The sequence below is a fragment of the Solanum dulcamara genome, chromosome 12 (genome assembly GCF_947179165.1).
Source record: "Solanum dulcamara chromosome 12, daSolDulc1.2, whole genome shotgun sequence".
Taxonomy (NCBI): domain Eukaryota; kingdom Viridiplantae; phylum Streptophyta; class Magnoliopsida; order Solanales; family Solanaceae; genus Solanum; species Solanum dulcamara.
In genome coordinates, this window is record NC_077248.1 from 2,621,024 (window position 1) to 2,647,715 (window position 26,692).

The 26,692-nt window shown below is 35.0% G+C and overlaps 3 protein-coding genes across 3 annotated transcripts; 2 read left to right on the forward strand and 1 right to left on the reverse strand.

Moving 5' to 3' along the window:
• The first annotated feature begins 2,299 nt into the window (after positions 1–2,299).
• Positions 2,300–5,790, forward strand: LOC129876165 (FT-interacting protein 3-like). Its single transcript, XM_055951511.1, has 2 exons — positions 2,300–2,487; positions 2,919–5,790. The coding sequence occupies exon 2, from the start codon at positions 3,164–3,166 to the stop codon at positions 5,486–5,488; it is 2,325 nt and encodes a 774-aa protein (XP_055807486.1). The 5' UTR covers positions 2,300–2,487; positions 2,919–3,163; the 3' UTR covers positions 5,489–5,790.
• A 2,696-nt stretch (positions 5,791–8,486) lies between these two features.
• Positions 8,487–11,678, reverse strand: LOC129877585 (FT-interacting protein 3-like). The gene is made up of 2 exons (XM_055953106.1): positions 11,552–11,678; positions 8,487–11,223 (listed from the first exon to the last, which is right to left on the reverse strand). Exon 2 carries the CDS (start codon positions 11,053–11,055, stop codon positions 8,731–8,733), a length of 2,325 nt encoding a protein of 774 aa, XP_055809081.1. The 5' UTR covers positions 11,056–11,223; positions 11,552–11,678; the 3' UTR covers positions 8,487–8,730.
• A 1,959-nt stretch (positions 11,679–13,637) lies between these two features.
• Positions 13,638–25,072, forward strand: LOC129876098 (uncharacterized). Its single transcript, XM_055951419.1, has 9 exons — positions 13,638–14,234; positions 15,855–15,995; positions 16,345–16,725; positions 21,331–21,435; positions 22,591–22,731; positions 23,549–23,752; positions 24,158–24,250; positions 24,418–24,529; positions 24,615–25,072. Exons 1-9 carry the CDS (start codon positions 13,746–13,748, stop codon positions 24,656–24,658), a joined length of 1,710 nt encoding a protein of 569 aa, XP_055807394.1. The 5' UTR covers positions 13,638–13,745; the 3' UTR covers positions 24,659–25,072.
• The last annotated feature ends 1,620 nt before the right edge of the window (positions 25,073–26,692 follow it).

The following is a 26,692-nucleotide window of genomic DNA, read 5'->3' on the forward strand; positions in this document are numbered from 1 at the left end:
CCGATATATCACGTAAACTGATGTATCTGGGAATAGGAGAGAGTAAGAATTTTTGTAATTTTAGAATTTTTGTAATTTTTTAAAAATGGTATGGAGTTTTAGAAAATATGATAAAATAAATTGTGTATTTAAGTAATTTTTTTAAATAATATATATATATATAGAGAGAGAGAGATCACCTGTGGGTTTTTGGTGTAATATTAGGGTGTGCATCGGTCGGGTCGGTTCGATTTTATGTATTATCGGTTCAGATTATCGTTTTCGATTTTTAAATATGCTAAACCAATAATCAATCCAATAAGATATTTCTTATCGATTTTCAGTTTATCGGTTATTGGTTCTTAATGGTTCGATTTTCGATTTAACCAATAAGAAAATATTCATAAAACAAATATGTGATTTCTCCAATAATTTAGCGAAACAAAACAATAATATAACTTTATATAATTCTCATAAAATAGAAACAATAGTAACTAAAATTAAAAGAAGAATACAAATACAACACAAATTAAAGAATTGGACAACAATATGAATTAAAGGCTAAAGGACAAAAATAGTAACTCATAACGTACTGATATAATATTTAATATTTATATAGGGATAATGTAATAAATTACTATAATTTTAATGAGTTATAGATTTATCCAATAACCCAACATTAAAAATCAATATCAAATTGATAATCCAATAATTTTTTTTATGAAACATTAAAAATTAATTAAAATAATAATAATAATAATAAACAAATAGTATTTTTTTTGTTTCAATTTTTGCACAGCCTATTAATACTAAAATTTCAGTAGATTCACCCTGTATCCCACTATGTCCCCTCCATTGAAGAACACAAGAAAATAGATTACTGCCAACTAATTTGGAAGGTGATAGAGTGATAAGTATTTTTCAATATTTAATTAAAAATTTTGGATTTAAATTTGAATATGAAGTTGTCTTTGTTATGGAGCGTTTTACTTTTGGCAGAATTTATGGTGACCTCCAAAAGTTGGCACCAACTTTCATTTAGACATCTCAACTAGGCTTTGTTCATTTAGACACCTCAAGTAAGACCCCGATGTGTCATTTTAACACTTTGTGCTGATTTGACACATTACGTGTGCTGCACCCATTTTAAGCACGTGAAGAGTATTTTTTTTTTTAAAAAATATATATATTTTTTGTTGTTCTTCTTCTTCTTCATTTTTTAGTTACCATTATAATATATTTCTGCCATCAACACCATAGTTGCTACCTAACCCTCCTCTTTATATCCATTTTCATCAATACCTTATTTGACATTTCTTCGATTTCAACATCATAAATTTTCAATGAAGTTAGAACACATATATATTTAGCGTGCTTCTAGTAGCTACATTTTGAGAGAAAATTTCTTTAAACTCATTCAAGTGCCGCCACCATCATCAATACCTCCACCACTTCAATAACCATTTTCTTCATCTATTTTAAATCTGAAAACTATCACCATTATTTTTTATTTTTTTTTATTTTAAAATTCAATATCGTCATTATTACTATCTTCCTCGCCTAAAATAATGGTGAATACCACCACTTTCTTTGTGCCTCCCTTTCTCATCCCATAAACACATAAAGTTATGCCACAAAATATTTTGTTCTATAAAATAAATAAAATTTTATTTAATACATGATCAAATCAAAAAAAAAAAAGATGTCGAGGTTTGAAGAATGACGGACATTGCTGGCCAAGATTGGGGTGGGTGGGGTTGGAGAAGACGATGGAGGGGTGGGTGGTATTGGAGAGACCACTGATAGGGTGTGGGGGTGAGGGTTAATAGAAGTTGTTAATTTTTTTTTTTAAAAAAAATTATTATTTGGATAAAAAAATGTCACGTGTCATCAAGTTGTTGGTCATTTTTTTCTATTCAAAAGTCATTATTTGATAATTATTTAATTTGCTGCTTTTGACACATCATTGACGAATGCATTACACACACTTAATATATTTTGGTGATTTTCAAAAAAATGTCAAAATAACACATCGAGGCCTTACTTGATGTGTCTAAAATGAACAAAGCCTAGTTAAGATGTCTAAGTGAAAGTTGGTGCCAACTTTAGAGGCATCAATGAATTTCTCTTTTACTTTTAATGTGAAATTTTTTGATGCAAATTTAAATTTAATGAACTCCAATATAAGTACCGAACATAGACCGAAACAAAGAAAAAGTACTACCCATGCCCCACCCCATCCTACTATCCCCACCACCCTGCGCTGTCTTTTTCTATCCCCCTCTCTCTAACTTTACTCTTTTTCCTTTTTTTTCTCTCTCTCTCTCTATTTCTATGCCTTGCTGTTTCTTCACTTTTTTCTATCTAGACCTCACCGTACCATTCTCCATCACTGTGATACCAAAAAGCAACAAACCCCTTTCGCTTTTTCTCCTCAAAATTCCAATCTTTAGAACCTTACCAGCAAAATTCCCACCTTTCAATCTCACCTCCCATGAACCCTTCAAGGTATATTCATTTCTCTTTCTGAATATTTTTTATTTCATGTAGAAAAGTTAAATAAATGTCTTCTTAAAAAATCCATTTTTTTACATTCTTGGTATTTATTGAGCTGTAATAGGGTTATAATCTTGACATTAAAAGTTTTTAATTATTTTTTTCCTCTTTTTTTATGGGTTAGGGAGAAGGGTATTTAATTATTTCATGTAGAAATGTTAAATAATAAATGTCTTCTTGAAAAATCCAATTTTTTTAACATTCTTTGTATTTGTTGAGCTGTACTATGGTTATAATCTTGACATTAGAAGTTCTAATTATTTTTTCCCTCTTTTATATGGGTAAGGGAGAAGGGTATTTTTTTTGATTGAGCTTGTTGAAGCATTTTCTCTTGTTATTTTTGCTTTGATTTATATGGTTTTTCAGCTTCCTTTTTTTTGCAGGGTGAAGTATTCAGGTGAACCAGATCTGAGGTTCTGAATGATTTTGGGAGTTTTGGGGTTATCCTTCATGAGGTTCTTTTTAAACCTTAAGTTAGAATTAGGGTAAAACAAACTTAGATTGTGTTGTATATGAAGTTTCTTGAGTATTAGTGTAGTTTTGAGTTGCTTCTCAGTGTTTAGGTGATTTGTTTTTATCTGTTGGACATTTGGCTTGATTGTGGTGGAGAAGTAGAAAGGTTTCGAAAATGCAGAGACCACCTCAAGAAGATTTTTCACTTAAGGAGACCAAACCCCACCTTGGTGGAGGAAGGGTCACGGGTGATAAGCTTACGAGCACCTATGACTTGGTTGAGCAAATGCAGTATCTTTATGTCCGGGTGGTGAAAGCAAAGGATTTACCGGGGAAGGATGCTACAGGTAGTCTTGATCCTTATGTTGAGGTTAGGCTTGGAAACTATAAGGGTACAACTCATCATTTTGAGAAGAAATCGAATCCTGAATGGAATCAGGTGTTTGCTTTTTCCAAGGAAAGGATTCAGGCTTCCGTGCTTGAGGTGAACGTGAAAGATAAAGATTTTATGAAGGATGATTTTGTTGGTCGCGTTATGTTTGATTTGAATGAGATCCCAAAAAGGGTCCCCCCAGATAGTCCTCTTGCTCCACAGTGGTATAGGTTGGAGGAAAGAAGTGGTAACAAAGTTAGAGGAGAGTTGATGTTGGCTGTTTGGATGGGTACTCAAGCTGATGAAGCCTTTCCAGAATCTTGGCATTCGGATGCGGCCACTGTTAGTGGTGCTGATGCTCTTGCGAATATAAGGTCTAAGGTGTATCTCTCACCAAAGCTGTGGTATCTTAGAGTTAATGTGATTGAAGCTCAGGACTTGATTCCCGGTGACAGAAGTAGGTTTCCAGAAGTTTACGTGAAGGCCATCCTCGGAAATCAGGCATTGAGAACCAGAGTTTCCATGAGTAAGACTATTAATCCCATGTGGAATGAGGATCTGATGTTTGTAGCAGCAGAACCATTTGAGGAGCCATTAATTTTGAGTGTGGAAGATAGAATTGCACCAAACAAGGATGAAGTTCTTGGAATATGTGTTGTTCCTTTGCAGCATATTGATAGGAGGTTGGACCACAGACCTATTAACAGTAAGTGGCATAATCTTGAAAAGCACATGATTGTTGAGGGAGAAAAGAAGAAGGAAATCAAGTTTGCAAGCAGGATTCACTTGAGGCTATATTTGGAAGGAGGGTACCATGTGCTGGATGAATCAACACACTACAGCAGTGATCTTAGACCAACTGCGAAGCAGTTGTGGAAGTACAGCATAGGTGTCCTAGAATTGGGTATTCTGAATGCTCATGGCCTTTCACCGATGAAAGCCAAGGATAATCGGGCAACGACAGATGCCTATTGTGTTGCCAAATATGGGCAGAAGTGGGTCCGAACGAGGACCATTATAGATAGCTTTGCTCCCAAGTGGAATGAGCAATACACTTGGGAAGTATTTGATCCCTGCACTGTCATAACTATTGGTGTATTTGATAATTGTCATCTGCATGGAGGAGATAAACCTGGAGGGGCTAGGGACTCGAAGATTGGAAAGGTCAGGATCCGTCTTTCAACTCTCGAAACAGATCGTGTCTACACGCATTCTTATCCTCTACTGGTCTTGCATCCTACTGGGGTAAAGAAGATGGGTGAAATTCACTTGGCAGTTCGATTTACTTGCTCATCGTTAATGAATATGATGCATATGTACTCTCAGCCGCTGTTACCTAAAATGCACTATATTCATCCTTTAACTGTTACTCAGCTGGACAGCTTGAGGCATCAGGCCACTCAAATTGTCTCTATGAGGCTGAGTCGTGCTGAGCCACCTTTGAGGAAAGAGATAGTGGAGTATATGTTAGATGTTGGTTCTCACATGTGGAGTATGAGGAGAAGCAAAGCTAATTTTTTCAGAATTATGGGTGTTTTAGGTGGATTAATTGCTATTGGAAGATGGTTTGATCAAATATGCCATTGGAAAAATCCCATCACAACTGTTCTGATCCATATCTTGTTCTTGATACTGGTTCTATATCCGGAGCTTATACTGCCAACCATTTTCCTTTATCTCTTCTTGATTGGAGTTTGGTACTATAGATGGAGGCCTAGAAACCCTCCCCACATGGATACTCGTCTTTCTTATGCTGATATTGCTCATCCTGATGAACTAGATGAGGAATTTGATACTTTCCCTACTTCACGTCCTCCTGATGTTGTTCGGATGAGGTATGACCGTTTGAGAAGTATTGCTGGAAGGATTCAGACTGTGGTTGGTGATTTGGCTACTCAAGGGGAGAGGCTGCAGTCTTTGTTGAGCTGGAGAGACCCTAGAGCAACCGCGCTGTTTGTTATTTTCTGCTTGATTGCTGCCATTGTGCTCTATGTGACACCCTTCCAAGTTGTGGCACTCTTGACAGGATTTTATGTACTGAGACATCCAAGGTTCCGTCACAAGCTACCATCTGCGCCACTTAATTTCTTCAGAAGACTGCCCGCGAGAACGGATTGTATGCTATGAAACTTACCTTTTCCTTATGTTATCTTTATCATCATGTGCTTTTCTCTTTGCGTTTCGAATTGATGAAAATGATGTAAAAATGAGTCGGGCTCTTTTTGTCCTGCGCCCTTTGGTGAATGTTAGGTCCTACTTTTGTGTGTAAGATCTCCCTGAACTGTTAGATCTAGTAGATTTACTGTTTATTCATTCTAAGTTTGTTGAAACTTCACTGCTTTAATGCAGATCCGTATTTGTTGCCTTGTGGATGTTTTCTTTTTGAAAAACATGCTCCATGATTAATTCAAACTTACTCTCTTTATTCATGTTACCGTTTCTATTTTTATTGACATGATGTTGGAATGGAGATCTCCATTATTTTCATCATGCATCTTCGCTACTGTGTTCTCATTTCATACCTCATTTGAAATGCTTTACTTAAGTCTGAGGGTCTATCGAAAACAATATCTCTATTTTCTCAAGGTAGGGGTTATGTATGCGCGTGTACTTACCACCCTCTTTAGACCGGTATTACATTGGATATGTTGTTGGAATGGAGGCACAAACATTCAAGATCAATTTGATTTCTTGATAAATTAGTTTTCCTCAAGGATGAAGTCTTTTTGTGTTTTATTGGTGTTGGAATGTTCTGACAATGATGTCTTTACAAATGTGATATATTAATTCTACCTTTGTGTAAAACCAATAATGTAAAGAGAGAATCATTGTACTTAACATTGTTTGTATAATACAAGTTGACATTATTTAAACTGGTGATGTTGTCAGCTTATGAAGACAAGAAGGTAGAGATCCTGCCAACTATGTTTTTTTTCTCTTTTTAATAATGCTGTTGTATCTGGAAAATTAGTGCACCTACACAACCCTGTAAATGAGGAAGTTTGTAAATAAAATAAGAAACAAAGTTAATGAGAATTGAATTGAAAATCAATAACATATTAGTGTGATCTCAAAAAGTGGGGTCTATACGCAACTTTGACATAGTAAAAATAGAGATGTTGTTTTCAATAGACATCCAGCTCAAGCATATCGAATGTATATAAAAGATTATTTTTTTTGTGAAGCAATATTGGATGACACAATTTACTCACAAGTGTCAAAGGTGCTGAACCTTATCCTTTGTCCTCCCCAAGGAAACTTGGTTTAAAGAATCCACTATATAATAAATTTCTAATTTAATAACTTTGAATATTAATCTTGACTGTTTGCTTCTCTCTTATTTGAAATTGATGTATGTAATATATTAGGTGATTTCTTCCCATCTACTTAAATATTGACGTAAGAAATAATCCTATGGAAAATGTAATTACCTAATAGAATAATTAACATGTAACAAGTTTATCTTAATACCATGATTTTTTGAGCTGAATTTCAAAATAGAGAGAGTCATTTTCTTTTTTTACCAGCAAGGGTTGTGGACCTTGTGGTGGGATGGATGTATACCTCCATCCATCTTTAATCAGAAGTTTCAAAACGAATACTAAATGCTAAATTGTTAAAAAGAAACCCCTTTTATTTTTGTGAAAAAATCAGTGCTTGAGTTCTTTAGAAGGAAAAGTAGGTTTGGAAATTGACTCATTCTACTTTTAGGTGTTTGAGATGGACATGTAGTTTGTGTAAAACTCAAGCATCAGTTTAAATATAAGAAATTGTGGAGTTGATGTGTAAAAGATGATGAAAAATGAACTGAAGAATATTACCATTAAAAAGCAATTATGGTTAAACAATCTGAAGTTCAAAACTGACAGGGACATTTGCAGTTAAAGAACATGTTCAATTACTTTTATTTCAACAAGGGAAAAGGATCGTATTTGACCCTTTATTTTTAGAAAAGGGTTATATTTTTTCTTTCTTATATTTTTTTGATATATTTATATTTGTCATTCAACTTTAAGATTATATTTACCCCGTTAAATATGGATGACAAGGATAAATATATCAAAAAAATATGACTAAGGGTATATATAACCCTTTTTTAATACTATAATGGCAAATATGACCATTTTCCGTTTCAACAATCATATTAAAATTTTAAAAAGAAAACAACTCATTAGCTTTGAAAAAACTAGACAGGTTGATTGAGAATTTCGAGAATTCAGAATTTAAAGTTTATGACAATAATAGTAACAACTTGTTAATTTGGATGATTGTTATATATAGTTTCATAAACTATTATACGGTATTTTTTGAATAAATATTATTTTTGATTGATTATATTGTTTTTGTTGTTATAAAGAAAATAAGATAAACGGTATAGTTAATATAAAAAAAAAGATATATGTTTTTTTTCCTTTTCCTTTTTACAATCAGTTATTTGCTTTGATAGGTACTATTTTATTAATACTACTAAATATTCCAGATCCAACATCATATAAAGAATAGCATAAGGTTGCAGAAATCTCTATGTTGTTTTGTTATCAAGTTGTATTATACAAACATCACCAACTTGTATTATACTACAATGCTAAACACAATTATTCCTTGTTAAATTAATAATGATACAATAGTATATTACAAATCTAAAACATCAATGTCTTGACATTCTCAACACCAAATCTAGTAAAATAATGACAACTTGGAAATATCAGTATGTCCTTTTATTTACTACCCTAAGAAATTGAGACTTAATAATATTACACACTTCACAAAAAAAAAGTGCATAGGTAATCGAACGATGTTTAGTTTTCCTTATCAACACTATTATTAGTATTCTCCTATTATCTTTTTCTTCAATTATTATTACTAGGTGTTTCTTTGACTTCGATTATTCTATTGTTTGTTGTGCCTGTTTTTTTTCTCCATTATTTTCAACGTACTTCTCCATTAGTGTATAACCTTTTCAAATCTGATTTGATATGTTTTACTTGAATCCAAGTTCTATCGGAAACAACTTATCTACCTTTACAATGTAAAAATAAGATTTATGTATATATCAGTCTCTTCAGACCCGCTTGTGAAATTATACTATATGTCATTGTTGTACACTTCACAAAAAAGTAACATATTTATGACTAATGAAAAGAGCAATACACTGATTAATCATTGAGAAAGTTCGGAAAAAGAAACAAACAGATGATTACTTCTACTATTAATATGGAATTGCATCTAACAGCCAACCTTCAACAGAAAATTCACTACCTCTAAGCAGTTTCATAGAAGAAAAAACCCAAAGCCCTGCTCATTTCTACATCATTTTCAACAGGAGACACAAAGGAAAAGTGGACAATAGCAGCTAACAGTACTACAGCTCATAGCATGCAGTCAGTTCTGGCAGGCAATCTTCTGAAGAAATTCACCGGAATAGATGGTAGCTTTTGGCGAAATCGCGGATGTCTTAACATGTAAAATCCAGTCACGAGAGCCACAACTTGAAAAGGTGTGACATAGAGCGCAATGGCAGCAATCAAGCAGAAAATGACAAACAGCGCGGTCGCTCTAGGGTCTCTCCAGCTCAACAATGATTGAAGCCTCTCCCCTTGAGTAGCCAAGTCACCAACCACAGTCTGTATCCTTCCTGCAATACTTCTCAAACGGTCATACCTCATCCGAACAATATCAGGAGGACGCGAAGTAGGGAAAGTATCAAACTCCTCGTCTAATTCATCAGGATGGGCGTTATCAGCACAAGAAAGACGAGTATCCATGTGGGGAGGATGCCTAGGCCTCCATCTGTAGTACCAAACCCCGATTAAGAAGAGATAGAGGAAAATGGTAGGCAGAATAAGCTCCGGATATAGAACCAGTATCAAGAACAAGATATGGATCAGAACAGTCGTAATGGGATTTTTCCAATTGCAAATTTGATCAAACCATTTCCCGATAGCAATTAATCCACCTAAAACACCCATAATTCTAAAAACATTAGCTTTGCTTCTCCTCATACTCCACATATGAGAACCGACATCTAACATATACTCCACTATCTCTTTTCTCAGAGGTGGCTCAGCACGACTAAGCCTCATAGAGACAATCTGAGTGGCTTGATGCCTCAAGTTGTCCAGCTGACTAACAGTTAAAGGATAAATATAGTGCATTTTGGGTAGCAGTGGTTGAGAGTACATATGCATCATATTCAATAATGATGAGCAAGTAAATCTAACAGCCAAGTGAATTTCACCCATCTTCTTCACCCCCGTAGGATGCAAGACCAGAAGTGGATAAGAATGTGTGTAGACACGGTCAGTTTCTAGAGTTGAGAGACGGATCCTGACCTTCCCAATCCTCGAGTCCTTATCCCCACCAGATTTATCTCCTCCTTGCAGATGGCAATTATCAAAAACACCAATAGTTATGACAGTGCAAGGATCAAATACTTCCCAAGTGTATTGCTCATTCCACTTGGGAGCAAAGCTATCTATAATGGTCCTCGTTCGGACCCACTTCTGCCCATATTTGGCAACACAATAGGCATCTGTTGTAGCCCGCCCATCTTTTGTTTTCATTGGCGAAATGCCCTGAGCATTCAGAATACCCAATTCCAGGACACCAATGCTGTACTTCCACAACTGTTTTGCAGTTGGTGTAAGATCACTGCTGTAGTGGGTTGATTCATCCAGCACGTGGTAGCCTCCTTCCAAATATAGCCTCATGTGAATCCTGCTTGCAAATTTGATTTCCTTCTTCTTTTCTCCCTCGACAATAATGTGTTTTTCAAGATTATACCACTTGCTGTTAATAGGTCTGTGGTCCAACCTCCTATCAATATACTGCAAAGGAATAGCACATCTTCCAAGTACTTCATCCTTGTTTGGTGCAACTCTATCTTCCACACTCAAAATCAATGGCTCCTCAAATGGTTCTGCTGCTACAAACATCAGATCCTCATTCCACATGGGATTAATAGTCTTGCTCATGGAAACTCTGGTTCTCAACGCCTGATTTCCGAGGATGGCCTTCACGTAAACTTCTGGAAACCTACTTCTGTCACCGGGAATCAAGTCCTGAGCCTCAATCACATTAACTCTAAGGTACCATAGCTTTGGTGAGAGGTACACCTTAGACCTTATAGTCGCAAGAGCATCAGCACCACTAACAGACGCAGAATCTGAATGCCAAGATTCTGGAAAGGCTTCATCAGCTTGAGTTCCCATCCAAACAGCCAACATCAACTCTCCTTTGACTTTATTACCGTGTCTGTCCTCCAACCTATACCACTGTGGAGCAAGAGGGCTATCCGGGGGAACCCTTTTAGGGATCTCATTCAAATCAAACATAACGCGACCAACAAAATCATCCTTAATAAAATCCTTATCTTTCACATTCACCTCAAGTACGGAAGCCTGAATCCGATCCTTGGAAAAAGCAAACACCTGACTCCATTCAGGATTCGATTTCTTCTCAAAATGACGAGTTGTACCCCTATAGTTTCCAAGCCTAACCTCAACATAAGGATCAAGACTACCCGTAACATCCTTCCCTGGCAAATCCTTTGCTTTCATCACCCGGACATAAAGATACTGCATTTGCTCAACCAAGTCATAGGTGCTAGTAAGCTTATCACCTGTGACCTTCCCTCCACCAAGGTGGGGTTTGGTCTCCTTTAGTGAAAAATCTTCTTGTGGGGGTCTCTGCATTTTCAAGACTACTTCTCCACTACAGATCAGCCAATGATCAACAAATCTCAGCAGAGACAACTCAAACCACTCTAATGCTAAGCAAACTTCTAATATAACAGTCTTAAGCAAGCCCAAAAGATGAAATCAAGAAAAGCCTAAATATGTTCTAATCTAGAAGCTTGAACCCTGCATAACATCAAAAATCAGGCAAAAAAAAATGAGAAACCACACAAATCAAATCAGAGGCAAAATAACAACAGCAAAACAAAAAAAAGAAGTTTATACGAAAATGGTCCAATTAACTCAATCAAGAAAGACCCTTTTTCACTTTATCACAAAAAGATAGAATCTTTAATGCAGAAAAATTCAATCACATTACAGCATAACAAACACCATGAAAGTAACACCAGCCAAGCATTGAACAAAACCCAAAAAACAACATTTTTCAAAGGCTCATTCATATGAGAAAAAGAAAACAAAAAACCAACTCTAAGTGAAAGATAAATGAATATACCATGTGGGTTCATGAATGCTGATGATGAAAAGATTCTGAAAACTGGACCCTTTGAAGAGAAAAAAGAGAAAGGGTTTTGGTTTCTTTTGGTGTAATATCAAAATGATGGAGAATGTAGTATATAGTGACTAGAGAGGGGAGAAAAAGTGCAAAGACTACAGAAAAAAACAGTAAAATTAAAGAGAGAAACGAAAAAGGAGGACGGAGCAGGCGGTACAACTCGCTTTTTCTGTGTGTTTCATGGTAGTGGGTGGTGAGTGCGGGGGCATTTTATTTTTATTTTTATTCTTTTACTTGGAGTGTCCGGTATTCATATTCATATTGAAGTCTGATCCGTTGCCTAACCATTTTTGAAACAACGTTCTCAATATGATTTTTTTTTATAAGAGTTCAAATAGAATATCTGTAATAAAAATAAAGTATAATACATAAATATGAGATTTAATTTAGTTTTAGTTGGTAATTATAAGTTTTAATTTTATTAGTGCACAAATAGTCACTTTAACTATTCAAAACTTAAACAAATAAATATATTTGTCCTATATGATATCCTACATGGAAATTTTGTGTCTTACATGACGTCCAGCGTATATTATGTCACTTAGAATATGCGTGTCTACTTGTTTAATTTTATACAAATTTAAATATCTATTTGTGTACATCTAAAATTTGAATAGCATAAATAACAGCTAAAATTAAATTAAATAACATATTTATGTATTATGCTTAAAAATAAAAGAATCTCAGCTATTCTGCCATAATCAGTGAGTATTTTTGTGTGAATTTCCTTTAAAATCGTTTGTGAATATTTGTTTGTTTTTTTTTTTTTGGGGGGGGGGGGGTTGGCCTTTTTTTTTTCCTTCTTTCATTTCTTTAATTGGCAATTTTAGTAGTACTATCTGTCCTACATTGTTTGACTTGACGACACGTGTCGCGGTGGAGGATCCTTATGTGATACGTTTACATATGCAATTTATAAAAAGAAAATATGATTTATAACTTGTAAGATTTTTATATTTATACTAAAAATTAAATTATATATTCAAATAAAAATTTAATTTTCAATAATTTAATTTCAAATCACAATATCGGATATGATTTCAAATCAGATCCAAATTAGGCCTAATATGTATGAAATTCAAGCATAATTTCTATTTTGCACCCATCTTTTTACGTTTGTTGGAAATTGTTATCTAAATTGTATTAGAAAATCATTTAGAATAAAATATTGAACTCACTGAATGCATAGTGTGTTCTTAAGAAAAATTATTTTTCTTAAATATCCGAGTTTGATGAAATATATGCTTGTGTTTGTGCAAAATAAGAAAAAGTTTAGAAAATTCGTTATTAAAAAATGTGAGAAAAATTCTCTATTTATAAATAAAAAAAAATAGTGTAATTAGGTGTTTATTATATTTTATCAAAAAGATCACAACTTTTCGTAAAAATAAAAAACGTCATATTTAAAAAATAAATATCAAAAAGGACAACAAATTTCAGAATTGATCAAAAGGGACAAAATGTAAGACTCTTTGTGACAATTCAATTTCATTGACAACTCAACCAAACGTCCGTTTACTTATTCACTCGTCGTGCTAAGTCACACTACTTAGAATTTTTTTTTTTTTTAAAAAAAGTTTTAATCGTAGAAATACACATAAAGGAACAACAACAAATAACATTATTAATTTACGTACCTAATGAAATAAGGACTTAAAGATAAAAGACACTTACAGATATTTATCTTTTTAGTTGATATAATGGTACAAAAAAAATTATTTACTTTAATTTGATTAATTTATTTTAAATATAAGAAATAAAATTCAATATTAATTTGTGAAACAAATAACATATCCAAATTCTAGTGTAACCATCGATCCTATTTTTTTCCTTTTAACTTTATATATGAGCAAAAAATATTTACCATGCATATCTAAATAAAAAAACATACACATACAAAATAAAAAAGCCTAGTATTACTACATAAGAAAAAAAAATGAATAACAACCAATTTAGGAGACTTCCGATTTCCGTAACAATGAAAAAATGTTCACTTATGATCACCGGTTCGGGTCGCACCGGGCCCGTAAGTGATCACGAATCGGGCTTTCAGTTATTCCTCTTTCCCTGAGATTGGATCCCTGCCATTTTCTCAACTCTTCAACCTCATTTTCCGTCATTTCACTCTCAAACCATGCCGGAATCCGACGAACAACCACCGCCATCGACGCCGTCAACGGCGTCCACCCCACCTGTTTACATACATCCACGAAGAGAACCTTTCGAACACGGCCTTCTCCCTATCCCTAAACTTATCTTCACCGACGGAGCTCAAACTCTCATTCCAATTCGCGATAAGCTCCTATCCTTATCATCTGGATCGACACATAGAGTTAATTTTGAAGCAATTGCTGAAGCATTTCAGATCTCACATGACCATGCTCGACTTGTCATTGAGACAATCGCCTCGGTTCTCCACTCCGATTCTGATCCCAGCGTTACCGCTAAGCCATCAGATATCGGTTCCATTGGTATCAACGTGTTTGATTTGATGATTTTTTTGTACATTCAGAGTTATAAAAGGTTGCTTCCTAAAGGACATAAGGATTCCGCTGCAGTAGCTGATGTTTGGCCTTCTACTTCCGCATTTGATGGTTTCTTATCGGCTCTTTCGCCGTTGCAGGTCAGGAATCTGTGTTTTGTGAGTTTGATTCCATTGTATGATTTGGGGAGTCGACATTTTTTGGACGGTGATTGTGTAAATTTGTCTTCTGTAGGTTTTAGATGATAATTAGTTATTGGATACTCTTTTGTGCTTAAAGATGCTTTCTTTAATAGGTTTTATACATGTAATGAAGCTGTAGTTGGGTTGATTTGGAATTTGAGAATGAAGTTTTTATGCTTGGTGCCAAGTTTAGTTGTATAAGTTTGTGTTCTTTTGATTGGTAACTTCCAATGAAGGCTGCTTAATCAGGAAAAGGCATTATATTAGTTCATTATTCCTTGTTTTGTGACAGTAACTTTGAAGCTTCACAATAATGTATGCTGGTAATTCATTGAATTGCCTCCCATGCTCCTCCAGTGCTGTATTTGAGTAGTTTCTGGAGGCACTTTGAATATTTGATTCCAAAGCCTGGTTCATTTATGTGATAAAATCACTGTTTCTTCTTCATCTATCTTTAGTTCTGTCCAACATGGTGCTTAGTTTTAAGGACGAGAATGTTCTAGCGGTTGAATCTTTAACTTTTAGTTCAGAAGCAGGGACCAGATGAACTTGGATCAACCGAAGTCTTTCAACTGCACTATTGTCTATTATTGAGTCCATTACAGATCCTAATAGTGTTTAGTTTTTCAAATCCTTCTTTTATTTTTCCTTTTGACAAGCCCCTCCTGTCTCACTGTTACTGGTTTTAAGATCTTGTCATCTTATTTATTTAAACTAATCAAAGTATTACCTTTTTCATGATGCTATCTACAAAGCTTTTATCTTTTTAATTTCTACAAGTGCAGGGTATGATGAGAATTTAGGTGAAAATAGCTTCTGTATTATATTCAATTATCAGAATACTATAAAATGTAACAATATGTAAGTAATACTACTAAAATCTGATGGTATTTTTTGGCGCTCCAAGATGGTAATTAACTATATTAATCAAAGATTATAAGTAACCAAAAGAGTCAAATGCATGAAGGTGGGCCTTGGAGCAATGGAGAAGCCCTCTGTGTTTAGGGTGACCAGAGTTCCAAGGCACCAACCTCTCGAATGAGGAAGTAAGGCTGTCTACAATTCCCCTTCCCCGAGGCACTCGGACTGGAGCCTTGTGGCAGTGGAATTGCTCCATTAAGAGTTAAAGGCATAAGAAAGTTGGAAGGCTGAATTTTGGTTTTGTTGGACGAAAGAAACGGTATATTGTTTCAGAATAGTGAGAATGATGTAGAAAGCATTTAAAGATCTTTCATTTGTCTTTTTGGTATGCTGATTGAGCTTGAGCTCGAGGATGACTAGGAATTTTGTACATACTTTTTGACCCCTCTTTTTCTTTTTCTTTTTCTTTTTTTTTTTTGGGAAAAAATTGGAACTGTGTCTGATCAATAAAAAAAATTCGCTATTACTGGTCCAGCAATTTTTCACAGGTCATGGTTTGTTGAAATCAAGATTTATTATGTTGAATCTCAATCAACTATTTATCACTGACAATTTGAGCATGTGTTGTTTGTTGCTGTTGATGGATTATAATTTAATTGTCAATTTCTCATGTTCTTCTGTAATGTATTATCCAAAAGCTTTGTTTTGAAATTGCAGCTTGTGCGCAGCAATAGTCGTCGGTCTATGCCATCACAGGCTGATGAAGAGGCTCATCAATTATCCTATTTACAGAAACACTTGGGAAACATTCTGTCTCTTTTGGCAGAGTCGGTGGAAGGAGATGGTGAAGAATCACTGGTTTGTGGATTTTATACTGTGTTATACTTCCATTATTATTGTTTTATATGTTTAGGATAGTTGCCTATCAAATTTAGTCAAATTTGATTTATTTGAACTTCACAAGACATGATACTCAATATTTATTCTTTTTGCAAATAAAAATATTACTCACACAAAATGTACTAAGATAGTGCAGAAGAATCTGAAACGTGCTAGAACACTTGTTGCTTGATGAATGAGGATGCCTAATGACAGACCCTTACTGCTCTGTTCACCTCTATATGCATCCATTTTGTCCGTTGTTTGTTTTCATACAGTTTTGGCTTAAAGGCGTGCTGAGAAGCTAATCTAGTTGTTTGATACATAGGTTTTGTCCATGGAGAAATTGGAGCATCTTGGCTTCCTAATCTATTTTGGTGAAAAGGGATCTGAGAGAATCCCATTGAGTCAGAATGCTCCATTTTTTGCCAATTCAGATCCAGAGATGCCTGCTGTTCCTGTTCCTGCAGCTCAAGTACATGACTGGCTTCTAGAAAATATAGCCTCTGCTTTGACACGAATAACCGAGAGGGCTTCAGCAAAGGAAAATGGACCAACTAGTGCCTCTGATCAGGATGTGCCAATGGCTGATGTCTCTGCAAGTTCAGTGAAGAGTTCGCCAGGTCCTAGAGGTCCAAGTTCCATTGAAGGAATTTCTAAATCATCATATGTAAGGCTGCCAAATGACATTAAGGGCTCCTCTGTAAAGGTAACTTCCAACTTTGTGATGTGTGTTATTCTTTTTCTGGGAAATGTCAGCTGAATGATTCATTTTAGGATTCTATGGAGCTTTTGTAGATGTATCTTTTTTCCAGTGTTGTCAAAAGCAAAAAGCGCAAAAATGCTCTAAGGTCCGTTGGAGCTTTAAGCGCAAAGCGCAAATAAAGCGTGGGCTTTAATGAAAAAAGGCGCAAAGGGAGAAAAGTACAAAATATATATGTTTAATCCAAGACTACTAATTTATAAGCATGAATGACAAATAGATGAACAAAGAAATTGAAAACAATTACGATAAAGTAAAATATCAATTGTTTAGTGTTGTCTCTTCAGAAGAGGTTCATTGGCAAGGAAAAGTATGTCTTATAACCTTGATGATGACACTGAAGTGCACATTAAGTGAGGCGAAGCGCTCAACACGTTTTGAGCCTTGCTTGAGCGATTAAGCGCGCCTTTGATTACACTGCTCTTTTCAAGCCATCTGATCCGATCAGATTAGGAATGTGTAGGAATCTTCTTTGAAAGGAGACCGGGAATTCGTTATGTATGGATGATGAGATTTCATCAATACAGAGCCTCCAATAGACTTATTGGAGGGTCCCATTGGCGTTGTGTGCGCTAAGATTTCGTAGTGTTCTACAAGATCTTAATGACATCAGTTGGAAGGGGTTGCAGGAATGGGCTTATGCTGGGTGTGCTCCTTTAGGTCATTCAACTGTAATGCGTTTTCTGTAGTCTTTAAATTGTATCAGAATGAACTTGCTCACGGTTTGGTAGTCTGAACAGTGTTCTCCCCAGAAAGAGTCAGCATGCTGTTGCACCCATTGGGAAGTTATTGACAACTAGTAACTCGTTAATATGGTGCAATTGCCTCTCATTTAAAGGCTAGAATAGAACATTTTAAATCAACTCTTTTGATTGGACGACTTATTTAAACTGGGCATGAAATGGATCCTTGATATTCGAGACGGAAATAATGAAGGTGTTCAGAAAGAGAGTATATTTGGTTCCTTGTTTTTTCTGATGATTGCAGTGTAGAACCATCAATAGATGCACCATCCTCAAAAACTACTGCTCTTATAATTTGGAGCATGCAGTGTAATGAGTAGGCTGAACGTATAACTTCCTTCGTCTTTTTTTTTAAATATGTGTGTGGATAAAGCTGAAACTGTTGAACTTTGCTGAATCCTGAACGTACGATCCAGTTTATCTTTGTAAAATTCCTGAAGCATATTTAACATTTATACAATATTTAGTGGGACAACAAAACATATGTCGCTGGCACGGGATGTTAAAATAGCAAATATATTATAAATAACTTCTAAATCTGAATTTTGACTTAAAGTATTGTGGAACTATGTATGGAGAAAACAATGGTTGCACACTCAAAGCCCCCTATGTGGCAATTCAGATGTTTGATATGTGATATATGGCATACAAATTTAGGATAAGTAGATGTTAAGACTGAAAATATGTACTACAGGTTTAGTAAACATGAGTAGAGTGAAATTGAGGTGAGACTAGACATGATTGTTGTGCCTAAATACAAACAATTCAGACATTAGGCTCGTTGTTCCACGGAAAATGGAATGATAGATAAAGATGTTACTCATAGAATTAAAACTGATGGCTGAAACGAGGTGCTACTGGGGTGTTATGGCCTTATGGGATAGATAGATGTCTACCAAAGTGAAAAGTAAGTTTTGTATAAAACAGTTATTAGACCTGAATTGTTATATGATCTGAATGTTGGGCCACTAAAGTACAACATATCCACTGGATGAGTGTCGTAGAGATGCGATGCTAAGATGGATGTTTGGTCAACAATAAAAGATTAGATAAATAATGGTCACATTCACCAGAAGGTGCAAGTAGCACATATTGAGGATAAAATGAGAGAAGGTCGCTTGAAATGGTTTGATCATATCTTGCATCGACCTCCCAATGTACTGTTACGTAGGTGTGAAACCATGGTGAGTGAAGATGCCGAAAGGGGATGAGGCAGATCTAATATCACATGGAAGGAATTTAGATGTACAATTTCATAAATACAATTAGACTTGGCTATAAATGAAGGGGGGAGGTTATACCACGAGCAACCTATGAATTATCTTCACATTTTACATAGTTATATTGCATAGTTGATACTTCTCTCTATCATTTCTTACTTCAGAGAATAAAATTGTCATTCATACTTCAAATATGCACAGTGCAAACTTTTCTCCTTCATTTTAATACCCTCTAGTGTACTGCTTCAATGCCCTTTATGCTATGGAATATTTTGTACTCATTTGGAATCCCATTATCGTCCTGAGCAATATGCCATTCTATGTTCTCCTGTATATGCATCCGGTGCTTTTTTGCGGGGAAATCGGCCATCAGCTCAACCTGCGGCCCCACAACATGCGAGTTCACAAAGAAATGACTACGTTGTTATTGTAACACCTCCCAGATTTATTTCATGTTTGTATAGCCTTACATGTCCTTTGGAGCTTAAATCTGGGAGGTGTTACAATAACAACACAACACTATCATTTCTTTGTGAACTTGCATATTGTGGGGCCGCAGGTTGAGCTGATGGCGGATTTCCCGGCAAAAAAGCACTGGATGCATATACAGAAGAACGTAGGATGGCATTTTGCTCGGATGATAATGGGTGAATAATTTGTACATGGTTCATGAATTCCAAATGAGTATGAAATATTCCATAGCATAAAGGACAATGAAGTAGTACACGAGAAGGTTTTGAAAATGAAGGAGAAAAGTTTTGCATTATGCATATTTGAAGTATGAATGACAATTTTTTCCTCTAAAGTAAGAAATGTTAGAGAGAAGTACCAACTATGCAATATTATTATGTAAAATATGAAGATAATTTATAGGCTGCTCATGATATAACCTTCCCCCTTCTTAGGTCAAAATTTCGCTCAACACTTCTGATCGTATCTACTGTGATGTCGCCGGAAAGAACATTTGGTTTGGAACATGTTAATTGAAGTTTGAGATGCATGTTTTACCTTATTAAAAATAAAAACTTCTAGATGCAGGACATGGATAATATGACATTGCATGATGAGCTATAGCACACCATTTATGGAAGAAGTTGGATGTAAATTGCCATTTACATGCTGTGTATAGGCAGACTTGTTTTTATGTTATGAAACTCACTTTGTGCCAAATTAATTTCAGAAGTTGACGATGTGGTCAAATTTCTTTTTAATGCCTTTACGCTTTTGAAATTCTAACCATTTTATTGTAGTTTTATCTTAGTTTAATAAGTGCTCATCTAAACTTTGGTAAGTGATGGGCAAATATCACTATATAATTGTCCAAACTGACTTTTAAACTCAACTTAGGTTCTTTATGATCGTGTGGAGGAGTTTTTATGGTCATAATTATATATATATATATATATATATATATGGAAAGGATGTAATTCTACAAATCTATGAATGGAGTGTCTTTACATGCAAAACTGTTGATTGGTAAACTGACTTTCAAACTCAACTTAGGTTCGTTGTGATCGTGTGGAGGAGTTTTTATGGTCATAATTTTATTTATATAGGAAGGATGCAATTCTACAAATATATGAATGTAGAATGGAGTGTCTTTTCATGCAAAACTGTTGATGTTGATATAATACGATTTAGACGGTTATTACAGTATTATGTTGTTCCAATTCACTTAAATCATAGAGTTACTATATTGAAATTGGCTATGCTATATAGGTCGAGATGGTAAGACATTTTTGATCAAATAAAGTGTAGTTACATTAATAATGGGAGTCAAGATGGTAAGATTTTAGGTTAACTTTTATTTTATTTTATTGTGGTAAGACTTTAAAGTTATCAGCAAGGAGAATTTATCACGTTGCATCATCTTTTGTGAAACCTTTTCTCTTGCAGAATTCATTAAAGAGGATCTTATGAACTTATTTGGTTTTATTATTGCCTCTGTGTTGTGTCTGTTTAGTCTCTAACCTATTGATGTGAACAACCAAATCTCTTGAATTCTGACGGTTCGTTAATGTATTTACTGACAGTTTTAAAGCAGAATCACACTTTTGGTCAAGGAGAGTCAAGTACTCTAGAAATTTGTTTATCATAGTATAGGCGAGTTCTCCACAGTTTCTGAGACTACGATTAAAGAGTATTCCAGAAGAATGTGAAAATGAAAGGAAGCAATATTGGATAAGTGGTCGGAATAAGGTTTTCTATAGTGTCTTACTGAAAGCTAGTCTTTTCTGGAACGAGGACATGTGGCCATTACTTGCAACTGGTTGATCAGTTTGTTTGCACCTTTTCTGTAGCATGCTGTGATGTTTATGTCTTTGAATATCCTAATACTCTCAACTTACAAAAGCTTGTCAAGTCCTTAAAGTTGGTCGCTTAGAATTTTGGATTATGCATGAATTGATTTTGCACTGTTAGAATTCTTACCTTTTCTTTTAGAAGTGGTATTAATGAATGTAATATCTTCTTTCGCTTTATCTTGATTTACCTTGAACCCTAACAAATTATTGGCCGGACAGATTTAAATTTGGTGAAACAAACTTTCTACGGGATTCTTGATATTGAATCCTTTTTCTTTTTGGCAGGTTATCAATTGCCATGAATCAGTCATTTATATTTTAGCTCCTTTGAAATATGCGACAGTGTATGGATGCTCTGATGCAACTATTGTCCTGGGAGCTGTAGGCAAGGTAGGTACTAACCTTTAGGAAGATTCATGCAAATTGCACACTGAGCTTTTGGTATAGGTGTCCCGGGGCTAATAATCTACGAAGAAAGGTTTTGCTTGTTTCTTCTCAAGGGTCGGTTAGTAGTGAAACTGTAGAAATATTAGTAGGACATAAATTTAATTCCACATCGCCTGCAACTTATTGTAAATGTGTCATGTACTATAGATGAATGAAATGTGTTCTTATTTGTTTGCTTCTCAAAAACAGCCTGCACTGTACCTTAGTATGGGGCTTTGCTGTTAGCAATTTCAAGGCACAATCTAGTTAAAGGTACTTGTTTGTCCAAATGCCACCTTCAAAACGTATATAATCTAGCATTTGCACATTAATCATCTCATGTACTTGGAGACAAAGATATGCAGGCTTCTAATTTCTTATGCATACTTTGGTCTGAACTTGAAAATCTGAATTGTCAGGAGATGGGGAAACAATATTTTTTGTAGGAAAATCATTACTATTAAAAGTTTGAGCTTATTCTTCTCTGAGATTTGGTTTTATTTAAGATTTGATCCTGTTGGAGCTGTTTGGTTTGAAAATTTCACTTAGGCTGTGCTGGCATCAGCTACAGTTATGTAAGCATTTTGAACTTTGTGATTCTGGATGGTATTTAGACATTTCTTCTTTGTTACCTGGCAATGTAAAGACAAATTACTTAGTATTAAAACAATGTGGTCCCGAAAGTAGCTGAATGAGTACATAGGATTCATATAGCCAACTCCAATTTATATAGAATTGAGACATATTTGGTGGAATGATTGATATTGATTTTCTGCTATAGTTATGGCTTAAATGCTGTACACAAAAAAGTGACCAATATTTGCGTGCACTCCGAAGATGATAAGGAAGAAAATTATGCTTTATGAAACTGATATTTGCTGTTTTCTACTGCCACTAGAAAGACTCTTTTTTATTTCAAAATATAATGACATAAAATTGGAGAGCTACTCAAGCTATTTTTTGAAATGGAGTTACTCAAGCAATTGTTTTATTTACAACAGGGTTTACCACTTAATGCATGAACTATAGGTTGCCACTAGTTTTGTGTTAATTGATCCATTTTGCAAATGGCTCACCATCGTCTGTTTGATCCTCTAAATTAGTTATTTGATTTTACAGGCTGTCAGAATTGAGCACTGTGAACGTGTACACGTGATTGCAGCAGCAAAACGTATTTGTATTGCCAATTGTCGTGAATGCGTATTCTTCTTGGGAGTAAACCAAACACCACTTCTTGTTGGTGATAACCATAAATTGCAAGTATGTGTTACTTTTGTGCTGCGGATCAAAAGTTCAGCATACTCCTCGGATCTCCAAAATCCTTATTTGACTCATACATGCATATTTTGCCATTATTACTCACCATCAAATGTCATTGCAATCTCATATGGCTTTAAAAGTGAAATTATTTACTCAGCTTTTACCCTTGTCCTTATTTATCTTTTTCAAGCCCCTTCATTGAATACGCACAATGAAGATAAGAGGGTGCTAAGTTTATAGGATGGACAATTTCAGTGCAATTGAGTAGTTTGATATACTAAGTAAACTTTAGTTGGGACTCTTGGTGCAATTGAGTGCTAGATATGTAAATTTTGGGTATTGGGACTCTTGGTGTACTTTTTCTCGTGTGATAAATGGGATTGTTGGTGTAGTTTATATCACTTAATTGGCTGGCATATTGTTTCCCAGTGGCTATATAATTTGTATCCATCATCTAATTTATGCTGTGAAATACCTTGTGCTTCTTAAGAAGTAGTGCATTCTCTTTGTAGTAATGATTATTCTGTCAAGATTTCTTGCCACTTGGGTGGCTTTGTTTTCTTCTTAGAATAGTTTGTCAATTATGAACTAAATGTTTTGCTACGTTGACTAGGGCTTGGTAATCCATTTCTTTTATCATGTTAATCAGATATAAGAAATGAAGGTATTCTGCATATTCTAATAATGTGCATTCTATTTACTAGTATATTTCCTGATTCTATCGTGCTGAATAGACGGTATATATCTTGATGTTCGACTTCTTATTCTGGGGAAATTTTTGACTTCCCCTCTCCCATCTTTTTTGATGATTTATCAGGTGGCTCCATACAATACTTTTTACTCGCTACTGGAGGAACACCTGAAGCAAGTTGGTATTGACCCAACCATCAACAGATGGGATGCACCTGTAGCACTTGGTGTCGTTGACCCACATGATTCACTGTCACATCCTGCTGGTGTGTCTGATGTTCAAACTGAGTCTGCCAGTCCAGTGGACCCTGATCAGTTCACTAACTTTTTGGTATGTCTACAGAAGTAGGGACAAGGACCTTAAGAGTTCTAACTAATCAATCACTTATGGTGTGTTCAGTATGGAGGAAACCAATTTCCAGAAATTGTTTTCCGTCTGTTAGTAAAATATTTTTCTAGATTATATACAGACGTTTTTAGGATAATATTTTTTGCTTATGTACCGAACACAAGAAAATGAGTAAAATCCCACTTATTTTCCTAGAAAACATTTTCTTCATACCTGACACACCCTTAGTACCCATTCGTTTTCCAAATGTCTTCGGTTCTGGAAATTGTATAGCTGAGCTATATTATTTGCTAATGGAATATCTGTTCGAGATCTGTTGGTAAAATAATTCTTTTTCCTCACTGGATTTCTTTTAGACGCTAATATGTACGTCTCTAATGGTGACAGATTCCAAACTGGTTTGAAGGGCAGCAATCTGGGTCCACAAAAGATAATCCATTCCCCTTACCGGATGCTTATTTGGCATCCCAGCAGAGAAATGTGCGTTAAGACTCCAACTTAAACTTGTATCATTTTGCATCACATTTTGTGCGACAATATGATTATTGATCTTCCCTTTATGTAGTGTAGCCCAATACATGTTTAATGTTTTAATTGAATCGTGAAACCTTTGGAAAACCATATTTCATACTTGTTGACCCTTTCAGCACAAGAACTTGGAGGAGACTAAGAATAGTTTGAAGGACATCGACCTTGACGAGAGTCGGAAACGGGAAGTAGCAGCTGCTCTCCATGTGTGCTTTAAAGACTGGTTATATGGTAATGGTGGCAGTTTATATATCATTTCTTGATGTTTGTGCTTGAACCTTTTGTTCTCACCCTCTGTTCTGCCAATATTTGACAGCTTCAGGAAATATACGGCAACTATACTGTCTTCAAGGAGAATAGTGTTCTGCACGATGTTTCGCAAGTGTAGTAAGGATGGTAACTCTCCCCTTCCGTTGTAGATTTCAGTTTCATCCGCCACAGGTTCCTCCCTGCCATTTTTGTTGGTGCTGAAAGCAGCTAAGAATTTGATGCTATTGCAATATTTGGCCGTGCAGCTTACAGACAAGTTACCCTCTAGAACTCTTGTGCAGTTTATAACCAGAATGCCTCATGACTTGAACCGTGTTACTTCTTTCTTTTCGAAACTGAACTGTCTTGTACTAATATGGAAGTCAAAATATTTATAGTTTTCAGTTTCCCCTTTTTATGCATTGGTCTTACTAGGTCCCAAACTTTTAGATGAGGATTAATCTGTTATTATTTGCTTTGTTTGGGTTCCTGTATGCTAATAAGAGATGCAGAATACCTTGCTGATTTGTTTTTCCCTTGCGGCTAAAAACTCTGACACGGGCGAAGCTACAATTCTGTTTACGGGTTCAACAGAGCCTAGTAACTCTGACTCAAATTTTGTATTTGTGGTTTTGCGTTTAAAAGATCCCTTTTTAGAAACTTAGTAAGCTGTCTTTTCTGGAATTCGAAACTCATAAATCAAAATTCTAGCTCTGCATCTGTTAACATGTTGCATGCATTATGTTATTTATCACATCACAATCTAGCAAAAAGGTGCAATTAGTAAAAGATTTAAGGTACCTTGGTGGCAAAGTCAGAAAATTTAGTTTCCAAATATCACTTAAATAAACCCGTTTCCTATAAAATTTAGTTTCCTAATATTACTTAAGTTAACCCATTCCATATAGGAAACGGTTTACTGCGATTAATATATATACGTGAGGGTGGGGGACATCACAATTCACAGCAAAAAAAAAAAAAAAAAACTTAACAAAATAAAAGGTTTTAAAGTAATATTAGAAGTTAACATGAAGATCAGCATGGAGAAAGAAGAATGGGAATTGAATCCTAAAAAACTCAGTCAAAAACTCGTTGGCTGTGGAGGTTTTGGATTAGTTTACAAAGGCTTTTACAATGGAAAAGAAATCGTAGATAGTACTTACTCTTCGATGGGTTCAATCTTTATGATTTTTACTATTGTATATTTTTATAAGTATATTTTTATAATTATGGATTCAAAAAGTAGTATGCATTTATCAAAAAAATGGTGACTTTTAATTAATACACATTCTTTCGATGAATTTCACTTAAAACGTTTGATTTTGGAGATGAAAGAAGAATTCAACGGAAGAAAAAAAGAAATTGATGGAAGAGGTATGTATTCATGCAAAAAGTTTTATTTGGTGCACTCTTCAACACTCCAATATCGCCAAGGTACAATATCTACTTAATTAATTTCTCTTTTTTCTTATAATATTGATTATTCGTTTATTTACAAAGTAAATTTATTTGAAATATTCTCCAAATTCTCCTATATACAAAATTAGCAGATCATAATTAAATAATATATATATATATATATATATATTAATTTTGTGCAGTTTATTGAGGCATTCATAACTCCCGAAGGTCGACCACTATTCTATTCTAAATAGAATAGCTATAATGAAATAGCTAACCGGACAACCGGAGAACTGTTGTTCAGTGGAGCGTAGGAGTGTGCCGGACGGCGACGGGCGCGGGAGAAAGAAACCTAAGAGAAGACGCTCGTCTCTTAGGTCCTTTTTTTCGGTGCAACACAGGAAAGCGCCCCTTCTCTTTCTTCGATCATAAAGCCCCCTGATCCCTTATTTGTCAAAGAAGAATACCATGTCAGAAATAAAAATGAAAGGTCAAAAAGGTTCAGTAAATGGATGTTGTATTGTTGTGGAATATGTTGGTGGAGGAACTCTTAGATCCTATCTTTCAAAATACACAATGAAGAAGGAATTGCCTTTGGATACTATTGTCCAACTTGCAATGGATGTTGCTAAATATTTTTTATCAACTTTATTTTTTTAATCGTCTTAAACATATATATGCAACAAAGCTTAAAAGGCCATCCATTAAACTTCTCTTCTTTTGTTAATTAAAGTAGTAATTTAT

What these genes read in the sequence shown, in the direction of transcription:
- LOC129876165 (XM_055951511.1), top strand. Translation starts at nt 3,164, where the DNA reads ATGCAGAGACCACCTCAAGAAGATTTTTCACTTAAGGAGACCAAACCC.
- LOC129877585 (XM_055953106.1), bottom strand. Translation starts at nt 11,055, where the DNA reads ATGCAGAGACCCCCACAAGAAGATTTTTCACTAAAGGAGACCAAACCC.
- LOC129876098 (XM_055951419.1), top strand. Translation starts at nt 13,746, where the DNA reads ATGCCGGAATCCGACGAACAACCACCGCCATCGACGCCGTCAACGGCG. An exon ending in ATCAGTTCACTAACTTTTTG is followed by an intron (nt 23,753 to 24,157) that starts GTATGTCTACAG and finishes TAATGGTGACAG; the next exon opens with ATTCCAAACTGGTTTGAAGG. An exon ending in CTTTAAAGACTGGTTATATG is followed by an intron (nt 24,530 to 24,614) that starts GTAATGGTGGCA and finishes AATATTTGACAG; the next exon opens with CTTCAGGAAATATACGGCAA.